This window comes from Amaranthus tricolor, chromosome 1 (genome assembly GCF_026212465.1).
Source record: "Amaranthus tricolor cultivar Red isolate AtriRed21 chromosome 1, ASM2621246v1, whole genome shotgun sequence".
In the NCBI taxonomy this organism is placed as follows: Eukaryota; Viridiplantae; Streptophyta; class Magnoliopsida; order Caryophyllales; family Amaranthaceae; genus Amaranthus; species Amaranthus tricolor.
The window spans coordinates 39,270,161-39,286,598 of record NC_080047.1 but is presented as its reverse complement, the minus strand read 5'-3'; the positions used below and the strand labels follow the sequence as shown (position 1 = coordinate 39,286,598).

General features: G+C 33.8%; 1 protein-coding gene and 1 long non-coding RNA gene across 2 annotated transcripts; both read left to right on the top strand.

The window, feature by feature from the left end:
* Positions 1 to 2,154: 2,154 nt before the first annotated feature.
* Positions 2,155 to 4,954, top strand: LOC130818010 (uncharacterized). Its single transcript, XR_009043908.1, has 2 exons — positions 2,155 to 2,435; positions 4,072 to 4,954. It is a non-coding gene; the product is annotated as an uncharacterized LOC130818010 (long non-coding RNA).
* A 1,225-nt stretch (positions 4,955 to 6,179) lies between these two features.
* Positions 6,180 to 15,542, top strand: LOC130818003 (F-box protein SKIP16). Its single transcript, XM_057684021.1, has 5 exons — positions 6,180 to 6,544; positions 9,089 to 9,751; positions 12,334 to 12,546; positions 14,720 to 14,826; positions 15,095 to 15,542. The coding sequence occupies exons 1-5, from the start codon at positions 6,329 to 6,331 to the stop codon at positions 15,171 to 15,173; spliced, it is 1,278 nt and encodes a 425-aa protein (XP_057540004.1). The 5' UTR covers positions 6,180 to 6,328; the 3' UTR covers positions 15,174 to 15,542.
* The last annotated feature ends 896 nt before the right edge of the window (positions 15,543 to 16,438 follow it).

Here is a 16,438-nt window from a genome sequence, read left to right as displayed (position 1 = left end):
GAAAAAGATATTTTCTTTTGTTCGTAGATGACTACTCCCGCATGATGTGGGTATATTTCCTGGAGAAAAAATCAGAAGCTTTTTCCCACTTCATGCAATTCAAAGCCCTTACAGAATATCAAAGTGGGCATTCTCTTAAGATTCTTAGAACGGATCGTGGCGGAGAATTTACAAGAAACGATTCAACAACTTCTGTAAGAAGCATGGAATTAAAAGAGAACTTACAGCAAGCCGTACACCTCAACAAAATGGTGTCACAGAAAGGAAAAACCGCACTATAGCAGAGATGACCTGCAGCATGATGCAGGGTAAACATCTACCCAAAAGATACTGGGCCGAAGTTGTTCACACGGCAGTATATATCCTCAATAGATCTCCCACAAAAGAAGTTAAGGATTTAACACCATATGAAGCTTGGCACAAGAGAAAACCAAGAGTAGAACACCTCAAAGTTTCGGATGCGTAGCTTATGCCCACAACCCGAAGGAGAATCGGGAAAAGCTCGATGAGAAGGGAGAAAAATGCATATTCATTGGATACAGTCACAAAACAAAAGGATATCTTCTTTACAAGCCTGAATCTAAACAATTAATCATCTCTAGAGACGTAATTTTCGACGAAGCAGCTGAATGGACGTGGAAAGAAAAAAAAATTGAAGCTCGCGAAGGAGATACTCTCCCAAGATATCCAAGTGAAGAAGACGGAGCAGACCAACCAACAAACCACAAGACAAGGAAGTCATCGGACTCAAGTGGGTCTACAAGGTGAAACATAATCATGATGGCTCCATCAACAAGTACAAAGCAAGACTTATAGCAAAGGGATATACGCAACAACCAGGAATCGACTTCAACGAAACATATGCACCAATTGTCCGCATGGAGACAATCAGAACAGTCCTGGCATTAGCAGCACAACATCAGCTACCAGTCTTTCAGCTCGATGTCAAATCAGCATTTCTAAATGGAGAACTCGAAGAAGAAGTGTACGTCGAGCAATCGCAGTGATACGTCATCAAAGGCCAAGAAGACAAAGTATACCGCCTTCGAAAAGCTCTGCACGGACTCAAACAAGCACCCCGAGCGTGGAACGACAACATCTACAATTATCTTCTCCAGCAAGGTTTCATCAAGAGTCTGAGTGAACCTTCACTATACATCAAGACACAAGGTAACAACTTTCTCATTTTATGCCTGTACGTGATGATCTAATCTATACAGGCACACACCCAACGATGATCGAAGAATTTAAAAAGGCTATGATGAAGAAGTACGAGATGACAGACCTTGATACAATGAAATACATCCTTAGCATACGAATCAAATAAAGCCCAGGAAGAATATTTCTATCACAAGAGAAATATGCAGAAGACCTTCTCAAGAAATTCAACATGGGAGAATGTAAACCGCTGGCTACACCAATGACAATCAATGAGAAGTTATCAAAGTACGATGGCAAACCAAAAATCAACGGAGCAATGTATCGAAGCTTGGTCGGCTCTCTCATCTATCCACACATAGAAGACCAGATATAGTCAACGCTGTCAGCATCGTATCCAGGTTCATGAGTGAACCGAGCAAGGATCATCTAACAGCAGCAAAGAGGATTCTCAGATACATTAAGGGAACAAAAAGCTATGGGATCATGTACGAAACTGAAAAAGATTTCAAGCTCACAGGATACACCGATAGCGACTGGGTTGGAAGCGTGGATGATAGAAAAAGTACAAGCGGGTACGTATTTCAGCTTGGAAACAAGGTGGTCTCATGGTCATCAAAAAAACAGGCGACAATAGCTTTATCATCAACAGAAGCAGAGTACATTGCAACAACAAGTGTAGCACGTGAAGCAGTCTGTGACATTCGGGAATTTAAAATAAATAAAATCATTTTGGGCTTTAAACTAATTAGAATATTACCATGAATTAATTGAGTTAAGTAGGTAATAATAATAATAATAATAATAATAATAATAATAATAATAATAATAATAATAATAATAATAATTATATTAATATATATATATATTTATATTTATATATATATATATGTATATATATATATATATATATATATATATATATATATATATATATATATATATATATATATATATATATATATATATAAAGAAATTATATACCCAAACCCCCAAATCAGAAACCCAATTCCCATTTCCCTTCCCGTCCCCTTCTCCTAAACCGACTTTCCCTTTCCCCATTTCCCTTTTCCTTTTTCTTCTTCTTCGAGTAACCCGCAAGGAACCAAGACCTCCATCACCTTCTTCCTTCTTCCGAAAATTTCGAGTGCCTACAAGCAAGATTCATCCTCTTCCTCTTGACCTAAGCTGGTCCTTCTTCTCTGTGCAGTCACGGTGGTTCCTCAACCCTAACCGGCGCTCCTCTTCTCGTTGTTTGTTGGTGTAAACAAACTAAGGTTTGAATCTCTTAATTTTGAAGTGTAATTTTATTTTACTTTTCTTGAATAATCTGATTTTCTTCTCAAGATTCGAACCCTAGCTATTTTTTTAATTGGAATTTCATGTAATATCTATATACTTGTAGAATTTTATTCCATTGAAGTAGAAATTGGTAAGATAGCAATTGAATCTTTTCTTTCCCAAGCCTCTGTCCCGTTGAATTGGGGAAAAGTAAGTAGAATTTGGTCTTGTTTAAGCATCGAAAATTCAAGAAACAAATATCAATTTTGATGAAACTGGAATTTAAGTTGAGTATATAGGTTCAATTAGTAAGTGGATTCTTGTTAGTGTTGATTAGTATTAGTTATCTGGGTTATTTGAATTCTAGTATCAAATTGAGTATGTGGGATTCTGATATTTCAGTTTATAATCTGAACATTCTGTTTTGTACTTTTCGGAACTGTGTTGATTGTTTTTGGGTCTTGGTGTCTTCATATGCTTTGTAGAGCTTCGAGTCACGGTCGCGTAGCCACTTAAATCGTCTCATTTGGTTTTCGTATGAGTGAGTTATGCTTGTTTTAGTAAGAGGTGTCCTAAAACCATTACGGGATTCCTAATTGGGATCAAGAGATATGGAAACTATTTGGATGAGTTTTGTTGATTGAGATTATTAGCTGGATATAAGATATTGAGTTATTAATTGGGAAATTATGGGAAATGTGTATTAGTTAGTTATGTGATGATGAAAATTTAAGTGTGGATTAGGATCTTGGTAGTAGATTATTTGAATGATAATAGTTGTGATTAGTTCAGTGTCCCTGGATATAATATTGACCTTTTTCAATTATGGTGATAGTTAAATGTTGATTGATTGGTTGATCTTGAAAGTATCTAGGGTTTGTGTGGAAATTATTAGCTGAATGGATAAATGAGCTGAGTCCTTCTCTTTGGGTAGTTTGTTAATCTTGCTTAGTTTCTTGGTTTTGAGTCTAGATAGATATGAAAGTGTTTGAATTAGAGTAGAGCTTGCACAATCTCTGAAATGGGAAAAAATATTAGAAAAGAAGATAGAACTAAGATGCGTTCTTAGGATGAGATGCAATAACTATATGAACCTAGTCGTAGTACCGTATGCTTTGTTGTGATGCTATATTTATTATGCTTTAGGAGGCGACTTTATCGAAGAGCCCTTCTAGTAATCGCGGGGTAGCAGATTTGGCCTCTTGAAGCGTTCTTTTTGGTGAGTAGTAACAGTTCCTTAAAAAGGGGTCTGGCCAGGCTACCATTTGTAAAATGTTTATTTAAAGTTTGTGAAATTTATATGAATGTGATAAATGTTTATGAATGATTATGCTAACATTGATATGGTCAATGTATCGGGCTTGCGAGCTAGTCATTGACGGAGTTGAGGAACATGGTTCCCTACTCCCTGTTTTTGAAGCGAATTGTCATTGAGATATTGACTAGTTTCACCCGAGAGTGACATAGCCTTAGAGCTATGGATGTTCCTCTCAACTAGACTCCCTGTGCGCATATAGATCTAGGAAACTGATGTTGCTTTTAAACCATTGTTTTGAATTGCTGTGTTTAATTGTTTTGGATTGTTGCTTCTCACTCAGTTTAATCTGATTCCTTGTTGTTTCCATCTTTTAGCTGATTATAGATCGGATCCGGTCGGGAATAATCGGGTTAGCAATGTTGATGAGAGTGCTAAGGATGTCCTTTTGAGCTGAGGCCGTGGAAGCTTATAATTTGTATTAGGAATTTGTTTAATGTATATTAGTTCTGATTAGTTCTGATTATGTTGATTATAATGGACTCGTAGTGAGTTGTATGGTTACTTTATATTTAGATTAGATATTTGGTTTGAGATTTAGCTGTGTTGGTTTTGTTATAGAGCTAGTGATTCCTTTGCCCAGGTTTTGGGATATGATTTAAGTTTCTTGGGAAATAATCCCCGTGACGACCCTGTTTACCCAGTCAACGGTAAGCTGGGTTGTTACACAGTCTGGCTCAGAAGGATATTAATCGATCTACAACATAAGCAAGAGACACCAACTACAATGTGCTGCGACAACATCTCAACAATTGCAATGACGAAGAATTCAGTGTTTCATAGCAGATCAAAACACATCGAGATACGACATCACTACATTCGTGAGTTAGTAGACAAGAAAGAGATCGAACTACAATTCTGCAAGATGGGGGAGCAGCTCGCGGACATTTTCACAAAACCCATATCAACTAATAGATTTATCGAGTTCAGAAGACAACTCAGAGTTCAAGATTTTTCAGATTAGGGGGAGTGTTAAAATAATCTAGAAAAATCTAGGATTTTAATTAAATATAAAAATATCTAAACTAAAGAATTAAAAAATAAAAATATCTAAGATAATATAATGGAAGATCCTAGAAAAAGTAATAAAAAAATAAAAATATTTAAGATATTTTAGTAAACTTGTAACCAAACTTAACACTATAAATACCCATTGATGTAATCAATTTTTTGGAAATGAAGAACAATATCTATTCTACATATTCACTAATCTTTCTCTCCAAATAAATCAATTCACTATTTTACCATCTAAATTTTTCTAAACTTCTAGGTTCAAAGTGGCAAAACCCCTTAATAAATTAAATTAAAGTTTACCCAACAAAATAAAATAAAATTTTCTCATATAAAATTTGTTTGTCATAGGAGTTTGAGTGTCACAAACATTTAAAATGTAATAAATTTAGTTAAAAATATATTAGAATTATACGCATTATGAAATTATTAATATAAAACCAATAAAAATATATAGGAATATCAAGCATTTAAAAAATGTTAAAATTGAGAATAAGTGTTATCACAGTTGGAGCTAGAGATGTTCAAAAATATCTGATCTGAATTATCTGTTATCTGGTTTTAAAAATTGGATAATTTATCTATTTTTTAATAATTGGAGAAATCTTGGTGTTTAAACTGGATAAGTGTTGGCAAACTGGATATCTGGATATGATTTTCCAATTTATCTTTATTTTTAATATATAATTTTGAAAATATATTAATTTTTTTTAAAAAAAATATTTGGATTGTTGATTTACTAACATATACAATTTTCAACTATAATTAATTTGCATGAATAATTTATTTTATTAATAAATATAACCTTTTGAAAGTCCAACCATGTTTGCAAAATAATTTGTTTTCAAACTTTAAAAAATAAGCTTGATTTATAAAAAAATAAAGTGAGTTTAAATATTTATATTTATGTATTTCCTTAAAAAAGAGCAAAAAAATTAAAATTTTAAAATCAGATATCTGATATCCAATTCGAATTAAACCAGATATTCGATTTTGTTCAAATCGGAACAACATCATGACTTTCACTATCCGAAAAATCAGATATTCGATTTTCCAGATCCGAATCGATTCGGTATCCAGTTTTGAACACCCCTAATTGGAGCATAATATTTCAGTTGTGTTCTATTTTCACCTAACTATCTCAAATTCTCAGCTTATCGTATAAAAAAATATTAAAATAAAGATGATCTAGATCAACTGAATCCGATAAATATACATAATATAAATAAAAATATTCTTTTAGAAAAGTAAGTAGTATATAGACTTAGTGCAAAAAAATATAATATACTATCTTTTTATATTTTTCAACTTTTACTTAAATCACTTGAAAATTCTAGTGAAATGAAATTATACATAATATTTTAGTATAAACATAATCCATTAGAAATTTTTTATACTTTAGGAGTAATATATGTGGCAATTTTGTTCGGATGTTTTAACATACACAACAATACAACATCATATTATTATCCACCTCAACACAATTGACACTTGAATTTTCATTGAAATAATAAAAAGAGTATATGTTTGAGAAATTGAAGAGAAAAAAAAAAAGATTGAAAAATGGGGGAAGAAATCGGAATTGAAGATTTAGGAGATCTAGCGATTCAAGTAATCCTCTCAAAGTTAGAACCAAATGGCACTGCTAGAATTGGTTGTGTCAGCAAGAAATTCAGAGATTGGGCTTCTGATGATTACTATTGGTCTGTTCATGCATCCCGTGATCTTCATATGGCTTCTCCTGTTGACCCTTTTGATAACCCAGTTCCTTCCTTCAAGGTCATTCTCATTTTCTGACACTTTTTTAATTCTTCGACTTATTTTGCTTTCTGGGTTTTTCATATATGTTAATTAGATGAGAAAAACTTCTTAGGTCATTCCCATTTTGTTGCACTTATTTTTGATATTTTTGCTTGATGGGTTTTTCTAAGATGTTAATTATATGAGAAATACTTTTTAGATCATTCCCATTTTGTGGCACTTATTTTTGATATTTTTGCTTAGTGGGTTTTTCTTAGATGTTAATTATATGAGAGATACTTTTAAGGTCATTCCCATTTTGTGGCACTTATTTTTGATTTTTTTGGGATTGTGTGTATTTCTCAGATGTTAATTAGATGAGAAATACTTGTTTTCTTATCAAAATTGTGTTTTGTAATATAAAGGGAGTAATAATATTTTGATTGGGTAAAACCTTGATGAAAATTTTCAGTTGTCAATTTTGCAAACTACTTTCTAGACGCTTGTTTCAAGCAAAAAGGTATTTTTTCAGTTTGCAAAATATTAGGAGCAGTAGAGAAACCTTCTGGTGGTTTCATAAAAACTTCCTTATGGAGATATGAAAGTAGTTGATGAGCTGTTTAATCACCATGGTCTTCAATTATGCAAAAAGTAGCAACTTTTTTTCCATGATTAGGTTTTAATTTTGTTTGGATATCCATCAATCTTGAAACATCTTTCAATAGAGTGACCAACTATCATGCACTGATCACAAAAATCGCTCGAAGAACTCTTATTTCCTTTCATGTTTTGATTCTTCTCCTGTTTATAACTCTTCCATAACCTTCTGTATCATGATTATTATGACCTCTATTGTAAGGCTTCTCATAGTACTTCTTATCACAATAGAAGGCCATGGACTCACAATTAGATCTTATTTTACTAAGTTCGTTGTGTCTTTGTTATTGCAATAAAAGCCTATATGCTTGTGAAGCATTATGCATATCACTCATCATCGGTACATTGCTTCCGAGTATATCGCTTTTAACTTGACTGGATTGTTGATCAAGCTTCATTAATAAATGAATTAGTCTTTGATCGTGTTGAATCTCTATTAACCTTTTTGTGAGATTACAGGTAGGCAAGGGATTCATATTAACCAATTCTTCCCAGAGTGTCTTCATTTTGGTGAAATATTTGGCTACATTCGTTCCATGATCTTATTGTACTTGCTAATTCTTCTTGTGACATATATTATTGTGATGACGAGGTTTGACCAAATCTTTCTTCAAGGCCTCTTTCAATATCTCTCCCAGTATTTCTACCTGTTCTAACAAAACCTAACTCCATTGAGGCTATCAACCAACCTATGACCATATTGTTGCATCTCTTTAAAGCCTTGATGTTTGGAGAGTCTGCATCTAGTGTAGGCAAAGTACCATCCATAAAGCACATCTCTTTTGAAAGTCAAACTTATCATCACTGGTCTCTTTCAATCATTGTAACTGCTTCCATCAAAAACTGTTGAAACTAGTTTTAAATTGGCTTGATCAGATGGACAGTGGAAGTACATACTTCCTTGATTCTGAGTCTAATCAACAGTACTTGCTAAATCTTGTTGTATCAGTTATTACTGTATATTTGCTATTATTTGCCTTGATCCTTCAGAGAAATTTAGGATTTAGTTTTTGTTTTAGTTATCAAGAAATTTTGTGGAAAATGTTTTGTAGGAACAGAAAGAAGGAATAAGAATACATAATTTAGATATGACAAACCTGTACTGATTCCATGTTAGAAGAGGGTTTAGAGACTGATCAATGCATATCAGTCATTGAAGGCTATGCACATAGCATTCTTCTATTGAGATAATGAATTGCAGAGTAAAATGAAAGAATACAGTATTACCAGGACTTGATTTCGGATGATTTTTTTATTACTAATAGCAAGCTTTGTTGGCTTACTCGAGTGATTTGTCTGATATAATCTACTATTCACTAAATTTCTGAAATTTTTGCTTATAATTTGAAATGGCAATTATTTGTAGGTAAATTTAGGTGGCGTTTGTTATGTGCTCTCAAATGTGATTGATATAGTTGGGAAGTGTTTTTTTAGTCATATCAAATATTTAAAGAGATCGTAAGTTTTCCGGGGTATTTGTATCGAGTTTTGTAAGCAAGAGTGGCCTATGGTTGATCATAGCTTTATTTTGAATAGCTTTAACCTTGATGACTAGTCCAATCAAGGATGCGTTTTCAAGGAATGGCAGTATTATCTTTTCATTATTTGTTCTAGTATTTAGTCTACAGCAGTTATTGACCTGGTTTTATTTTGTGTGTTTTGTCACCTAGAAAGGCTGCATTTTAGCTCTTTTTTTGAGGTTCTCATAGTAAAACGCAAATCATCGTCTTAGGTTTTCACGATTTTTGGATGACTTTAGTGTGTCTTCTGGTATGTAATGGTTTATACTTTAGTAACTTGTGTTGTTCACTCTCTTAACATGTGTGGCAATTACCTTTAGGCTGCATGCGTGCATCTTTGTTACATCGTCTGTGACCAGTTTGTCTTATAGTTGATATGTGCTCAGATTATTGTTGGTATCTCTAGGTAGCCTATGGGTTATGGAGGGAAGCTTTCAGCATGTATTCTTGGCCTCTTCTCAAACGTGTCAAAATGTGCTGGGATAGTCTTAAAAGTTGGTTGGATAAAAATTTTCCCGAGGTGCTCTTGACTTTGAGAAAGGGTGCATCTGAGGAGGAGTTAAATGAGGTGGAGAAAAGTTTAAAATTGAAGTTGCCACTTTCCACACGCTTGATTTACCGTATGCATGATGGTCAGGAAATCTCAGACAAATTGCTGGGTCTTATCGGAGGTTACTCTGTTTATAACCATCTGGTGAATGTGGGCTTACTACCATTAAGGCATGCTGTTACAGCGTCAAAGCATGTGATACAAGCGTCAAAGTATATTGTTATTGCTGCCTCTATTCTAGAAAGTAGAAAGTTTTTCTACCTAAATTGTGCCGACAATCAATTGTATGTTGGAACTGTGAGCCTTGAAGACGGTGAAATGATGTCTTGTGTTCCTGATTCAGTGTTGAAGTCTAGTGGTAATGAGCTTTGTGATGGAGTGTTATTATGGTTGGAAGAACATTGCCGTCGCTTGAACAGTGGTATGCTTGCAGTTCGTGAGGAATGTAATCAGAAAAGCATTAGTCAGTTTCCAGAGAAGTCACCTCTATGCTCCACAGTTGTGACAAATGGTGTGCAGGTAGTGTATATGTAAAATGAAATTTTAATAGGGCATTTATGCATGTAGCAAACTGTTTGTTTGATTTGAAAATATGCTTCATGCTTATTTCGGAAGTATATTGAGTTGCATCGAAGTGGCTTAATGAGCTATTCAGCTCATCGCCTAATCCCTTTTTAAAATTTCTATGCAGATCATTGTATTAAGGTTCTGTTGCAATGAGAGAAAATTACTTTTTCGAAGAATTATTGAGTTACATGCTAGTTTATCATCTCTTAAGGATTAAGTATTATCGTTTCATTGGAGTATGTCCTAGAGGAGTTGACTGGTATACTCTGTTTCCCGGACTCTTCATTTTGCCTTGAATACTCGTGTCAGACACTTCACACGTGGACATCGGTAGGGCACTTGGGTACTTTCATTTGGTTCAAAATAGAGTTTTTGTTTTTATAAACACTTGGCCATTTATTCAAATCGATAGTGGATATACGAGTAAGAGTAACATAGGATAAACATATTCAACATGGTCTGAACTAGAACTAGAGGATTTGTATTAATATATTTTGTGACAGAAATTGCTCATAGCAGCTCTAAAAAGAATATTGATCAACAACTAATTGCTTATCTTCCATCCCCTTTCTAGGAAATTTCTCTTAGTCAGTTATTCCCCATATCCCCTATCAAAATATTGTCCATATCAATACATCTTAGATGGTTAACAGAATCATTTTGTACTACCCAAGGCACCCTTGTTTGTGTGACTTGCATAAGTTTAGTGGATGGGACCCTTAAGCTGGATTGTAGCCAGAATATGATTACTTTTTCTCCTTTCATTGATGGAGAGTTTTTTCCAAACTGAGAATTTCATTTGCTAATTTGTATTTTTCAGGATTCAATAGTCAGTTCATGATTACTGCTGTCCTTGGTTGTAGAATGTGGTCAATGTCTTTTCATCGTTCTTGTCTGTTTGGCAACACCTGGAATTAGACTAACTTCAAAATTTATTAAAGTCATCTGCAATTTGAAGACTTTTATATCTGATGCATACATATATTTGATGTTCTTGTGTTATTGTTTGATGAGCAAGTTTAAATCTTGGCTCACTTGTACTCAGGTGCTTCTATTTACATACTTGCTATACTTTTGGGAAGTTTTCTCTAAGATGTAAAGTCAAGGCCGGTTCTGGGGATAGGCCCAAAGGGCGACCGCCCAGGGCCCAAGATTTTAATGTAGAAATCAGGTAGGTTGAGGGACCCCCTCGTGAGATTAAAAACTTTCACAACAATGAGGAAAGGCCCAAAGTAGTAATCCAAGGAAACTAAAGTCTGAAAAACAAATTAACACTATTTCCCAATGTCTTGAAAAGGAAAAGCATTTACTTCTTCTAGATGCTAGAGCTTCATGGCTTCTTGAATCAACCAGAAATATCAATTAACCATGACTTCTCACTTATTTTTTCCATCTCTTTCCCTTTGATGAAGTATGGCAATTGGTAAGAATAACCTTTTTGATTCCCCACTTAAAATTTCTTTTTCGTTTAAATTTTATATTTTTATATCTCTTTTAAATTGGGTAAAAAAGAATTAAGAACACAAAATAGGAGATATAAAAGGATGATGTCAATTGGATTTGTGAATTTATTGAATATGATGATTTTTGATCGATTAATTGTGAATCAATTGGAAAAAAAAGACAGTGATAAAATAAGGCGGAAGAATGAAAACAACATAAGGATAAAAAATGCTTAAGAGTCAAGGGTGAACTGGAAATAAAAGGGCAACACTATATTTGAAAATTAATTGGATCTCATAAGCAAAATAGGTAAAAAAAATGCTTGACTTTAATTATTTGATTGTTATTTTAACACTTCTGTTGCATCAAAATTTTATAACCTAACTTTTAATGTTTTGAGTGTTATTTTTAATGTCCTTGTTGAATGTTACAATCATAGAAACCAACTTTTATGATATTTGAAATTTGTATTAGATGGGTGCATTGATAGAAGTATTCATTTGTAATTTACTAATGGCTACGTATTCTACTATATCACTCTCAATTATAAGAAAGAACTGTTACTATTCATTTGTAATATTTTACTAAAAAGTATTTCATTTTGATCTTCTTACGTATTTATGATATGAGTGTATTATTTTAATTAAATGAAAAGATCAAACTGAAGCAGAAGATGTATAAGTTAAAAATTTAAAACCAACATGAATTAGGCTTCTTAAGTTCAGGTTTCACAGGCCAAGTGTACATACAAAAATTTAGATATATTGTTATGTCTTTATGGATAAAAGGTTTGAGAAGTTTAGAGTTGGGATTGAGCAACTGATATAAATTGGGAAAAACATTTTGATGCTTTAGTTTAAGTGATTTTTTTAAATGTTTCTCACCATATTATTTTTAAAGGGCCCCAAAAATACTCAGAGACGGCCCTGTGTAAAGTATATGTTTTTCTGCACATGTTCATAGAATTATTATAAGACTCGCTCTATTTTTTTTTTTTTGTGAAATATGGCCATTATAAATTCTTAGGCTCCTTCTGTTTATACACTTGCTGCTGAATTTGACTGCCGATAAATAGAATATTTATGTCTCAGGTACGTGCATCTGCTGTGCTCCTTCCAGAGCAGACTGACCTTAGGATCCCTGATTTCTTGTTTGCTTACTCAATCCGCATGTCCCTTTTACCCGAGGGATGCACAGTACACGGAAGGACGTTTAGCTCTTGTCAGCTGTACTGGAGACATTGGATTATCCGAGAAAACAAGGTTGTAAAGAATGAAGTTAGTGCAGAAGCTGTTATAGGAAAGGTAAGTGTTATCTATTTGTGTGTTTAATATTTTTGAGATGCCACTTCTAGAACGGGATCCTACTTTCTTCTTACATTTTCAAAAATAAAAGATCTTTTTTTGTCTTTGTGTTGCATGATGACCTTGTGGAACTTATTGCTTTAAATGTGATTGGATGTATTTTCTTTAATAATACAACTTAGCTTTTAGACCATAGGACTTCTAACAATGTGTTGGCAATATCTGATTCTTCAAGAGCTTATTGTTTGTTGTGAAACCAGCAGCTTACCTATACACTTTTTAGCCTATTTCTGAAAACAAATAGTGTCAACATATATTCACGAAATTTTTTCACGTATTGAAAAAATACATTACTGCTGGATATAGATTACAATGAGCATTGATGCGGCTTGATAACGGTCTTTTTGCAGACTTATATGTTGAATTCATTTTCATGAAGAAGATGATAGAGTTTTGAGTTGAGTCCACAATAAGCTGGTACTAGTTGATAGATTTAGGGTTCCATTACTTAATTTTCATAGTGCAAATATATGGTCGCATCGCATCGATCACATTGTAAAGGTTTAAAAATCAAATCGAAATAATATTTTCTGCGTTGTAAAGGTCTATAAAAGATGTGTTGGGTGTTTGAAGGGATATTTCTTGCCTCCAAACGATATTTGGTTTTACAATAACTGCATCACTCTTGTTACTGGATCAGTGCTCACCGTGTCATTACCGTGATCATGACCAATACTGCATTTTTGCACCTTGGCGCTGATATCTTAATTTATGTCAATACAATGTGACTGCAAAATTTGTTGAAGAAGTTATTAGTTGTTAGGCTGAAATCTATTTCCATAGTCAACACTTCCATCCCCTGCAAACTTGCGCATTTAATATAAAATATAATTTTCTTATTTGTATAAGAGAGTGTGCCTATGGCATTCGTGCAGCTGATTTACCATCAAGAGGCAGTTAATACTCTTTTCCTAATATCATTCTTACTTGGGTGAATTTACAAAATTGGTCCTTTCTTTTCTATATTATCAAATTCATGGCCAGTGCTAGCCAATACAAACTTGCCGAAGGGGCACGTTTTGGACAGAACATGAATACTTATACGGTTATACCATCATCTTCAAGCTACATGAACCAAGATGGGCTTGCTCTAGTACAGTGTCACATGATTTGCTAATCTTCTTGCAAATCACAAATCATCAAAAGCTAATTACAATCAATTTTGCGCTATTTTTTGACATTTTGAGCAAATTGCAAATCCAGAAAACAAATTAGCGGGAGAGTTATGCTACACTAGTATAGTGGAAACAGTTTGTCTCGTAATCCTAAGGTGTTTGGGGATCAAACCTCACTAGGGTACTCTGGGGAAGGGGAATCTCCTTAGCTTTCTTCCCCAATGGGCATGCTACTCCAAAAGGTTTTTATAACCGACAAAAAGTTCCATTTTGGTGGGGTTCATCAGTCATCACATTACTTGCCACCACAAACAAAATTCTACAAATCACATGACTTCTTTTTGGGCAAGCTACTTTCTTGTGGTTGTTGGGCTCCGTATTCTTGTTTGGTTTTGAAATACTTTTTTTGGCAAGATTCTTAAAGCATTAACCCATTTCATGTCTTCTAATAAACCAAATGCTTCTTAAGTTGGATGGATTTGGAGGGAACACTAGCTCAGTCCAACTCATTTCCTTCCCTTTTATCTTTCCCTCTTTTCCTTCCTTCTACCATTGCCATTTAAACACTATTTAAGTTACACTGTTCATTCTTAGAGCCAGAAATTTGTATTTTTTTCGTTACTGATTACTCCATAATGGTTTTTACTAAAATGGTTCATTGAATCATATGTACTTCTTATATATGGAATGTTGTAATTTGTAAAGGATGTTTGGTATCAAGGGTTAATCAGAGACAAACTCTTTGTTATCATAAGCCGTGGGGTTGCGTAAATTTTGACTCTCAAAACCCTGCGTAGTTGGGACCTGGGAGAATAGCCGGGGTTGTCTTTTAATGACATTGGGTAATGGAATGTTGCTTTTGATATTTGCAATGTCTTTCATTAATTTAGTGGCTGCCCGCAACTATATCTTTCTTTGTTGGAGAAAATAGAAACAAATATTCATACTATCATTCTTTAGACTTATCAGTTTGACTAATCTTTTCTGTTACTTTTCAGTACCCTTTGTTGTTACCCGGCGAGAAAGAATTTGTTTATGAGAGCTGCACATCTCAGCAACAGACGTCTGGATCCGTTGAAGGTTCTTTTACATTTGTTCCTGGAAGGTAATAACAACAATTTTGTAGGAAACAAATAATTTGCAATGTGGTCGTAATGAAATGTGACATATTATCTTGTTCTTAGTTTAATTTTATACGATTTACAAAGCGGGTACGATAGTTTTTGGCTTTTTTCCATTATTGATATTGATGTTTGGCATTGATGCTCGTTAAGGTGGTAGAGCTATAGTTGTAATGCTTTCGTAAATGGGTTTTTGACCCTTTTCTTTGCATATTACATTGGATGTTTAATCTATCCTTGTTCCCTTCATAGATTGACGCATCCGGAAGGTGATGCATTTGAGGTTGAAGTGGGACGCTTTCCGGTTGAGATGCCCGACTACATCTTCTAGAAAGAACAATAATGTGTCATATGTGAATAAGTAGCAGTGATGGGCAACGACAGTCATCTTGGTAGTGGTGAAGCCACTCGGGGGGCTGGCAGGACCGCTTCAGCCCACTTTTACGGTCTACTCTTTAGTTCGGCCCTTCTGATGTTTTCTTTATTATATATTGTTAGTATTGCTTTATGTATTTCCGGCTTTGACTTTTGTTTTCAGTCTTAACAACTTGTATCATATAACTCGATACTATATATATCTCTAGTTGTAAGTTTGTAACTCCATAGTTTGGTGTTTGGATAAAGTTTTCTTGTACAAATGCGAATTTGCTGCTTTTGTTTAATTCAAATTTTTTTTAACATACGATTTTCTTCTATTTTTATGAAATTTTTTTTGGGCGGATTTGAGGTGTGTTAGAGAATAACTTCATGTAAGGAGGAAGATAATTAATCGTTCGTCGAGTGAGAACTGAATCCTTATCATAAGAGCGAGAGGGAAAGCTCTCTCTAACACTAGACAACTCGAATCTTTTGGATTTTGGAAGGTAATATTGTGGAGTATGTTTTGTCATAGATTGTAAACCACTTCTACATTAGTTAATCCCCTGTACCTATTAATTTGCTCCGCAACAAATAATAAATTCCTACTTTAATTGCAGAAAGATTGAATAAAATAATCTTTTTTATTCAAAAATTCCCAAAATAAGTGTCAAGAAATTCTAATTTGTAAAATAATTGTTTTTGTTTTCGAGCCTTAGGTTCGGTTTGTACGTTGTTACGAACAAGAGAAATTTTTTTACTTTGTTCGTTGTTAGTAACAACAAACAAAAGGGAGACAATGCCACAACGTTTGAAGGGACAATTAAAGTAACAAATAGTTTGTTCACTGTTATTAACGACGAACAAACATTGTTTTTAATTTTTTTGTCCTTTCAAAGGTTATAATATTGTTTCTCTTTATTTGCTGTTGGTAACATCTCACAAAGTCTAATGATTTGCTTAAGTGGTGTTTGAAAATAAAAAAATTTTCAATTTAGAGTTCACCAAAATTTATTTCCCAAACTAGTGTTAAAAAAATTAATTAAATCTATTTGATTATTGTTTGGGAAGTTCCAAAACCTCTTAAATCTCTGCTAAGCAAAACTAAACCAAAACTAAATTAATTTCAATTCCAATTCCAACAACAATCCTATTTATTTTCTCAATTCCTAAACTAAACATTTGTAAGATTGACGACGAGGGACTTGAAGAGATTGACGACAACCACCATCCACGCCA

Excerpts from the sequence above, each read along its gene's own strand:
- LOC130818003 (XM_057684021.1), top strand. The coding sequence starts at position 6,329 with ATGGGGGAAGAAATCGGAATTGAAGATTTAGGAGATCTAGCGATTCAA. Across the intron at positions 9,752-12,333 it reads TTGTGACAAATGGTGTGCAG|GTACGTGCATCTGCTGTGCT; the intron begins GTAGTGTATATG and ends TTTATGTCTCAG. Across the intron at positions 14,827-15,094 it reads TTTACATTTGTTCCTGGAAG|ATTGACGCATCCGGAAGGTG; the intron begins GTAATAACAACA and ends TTCCCTTCATAG.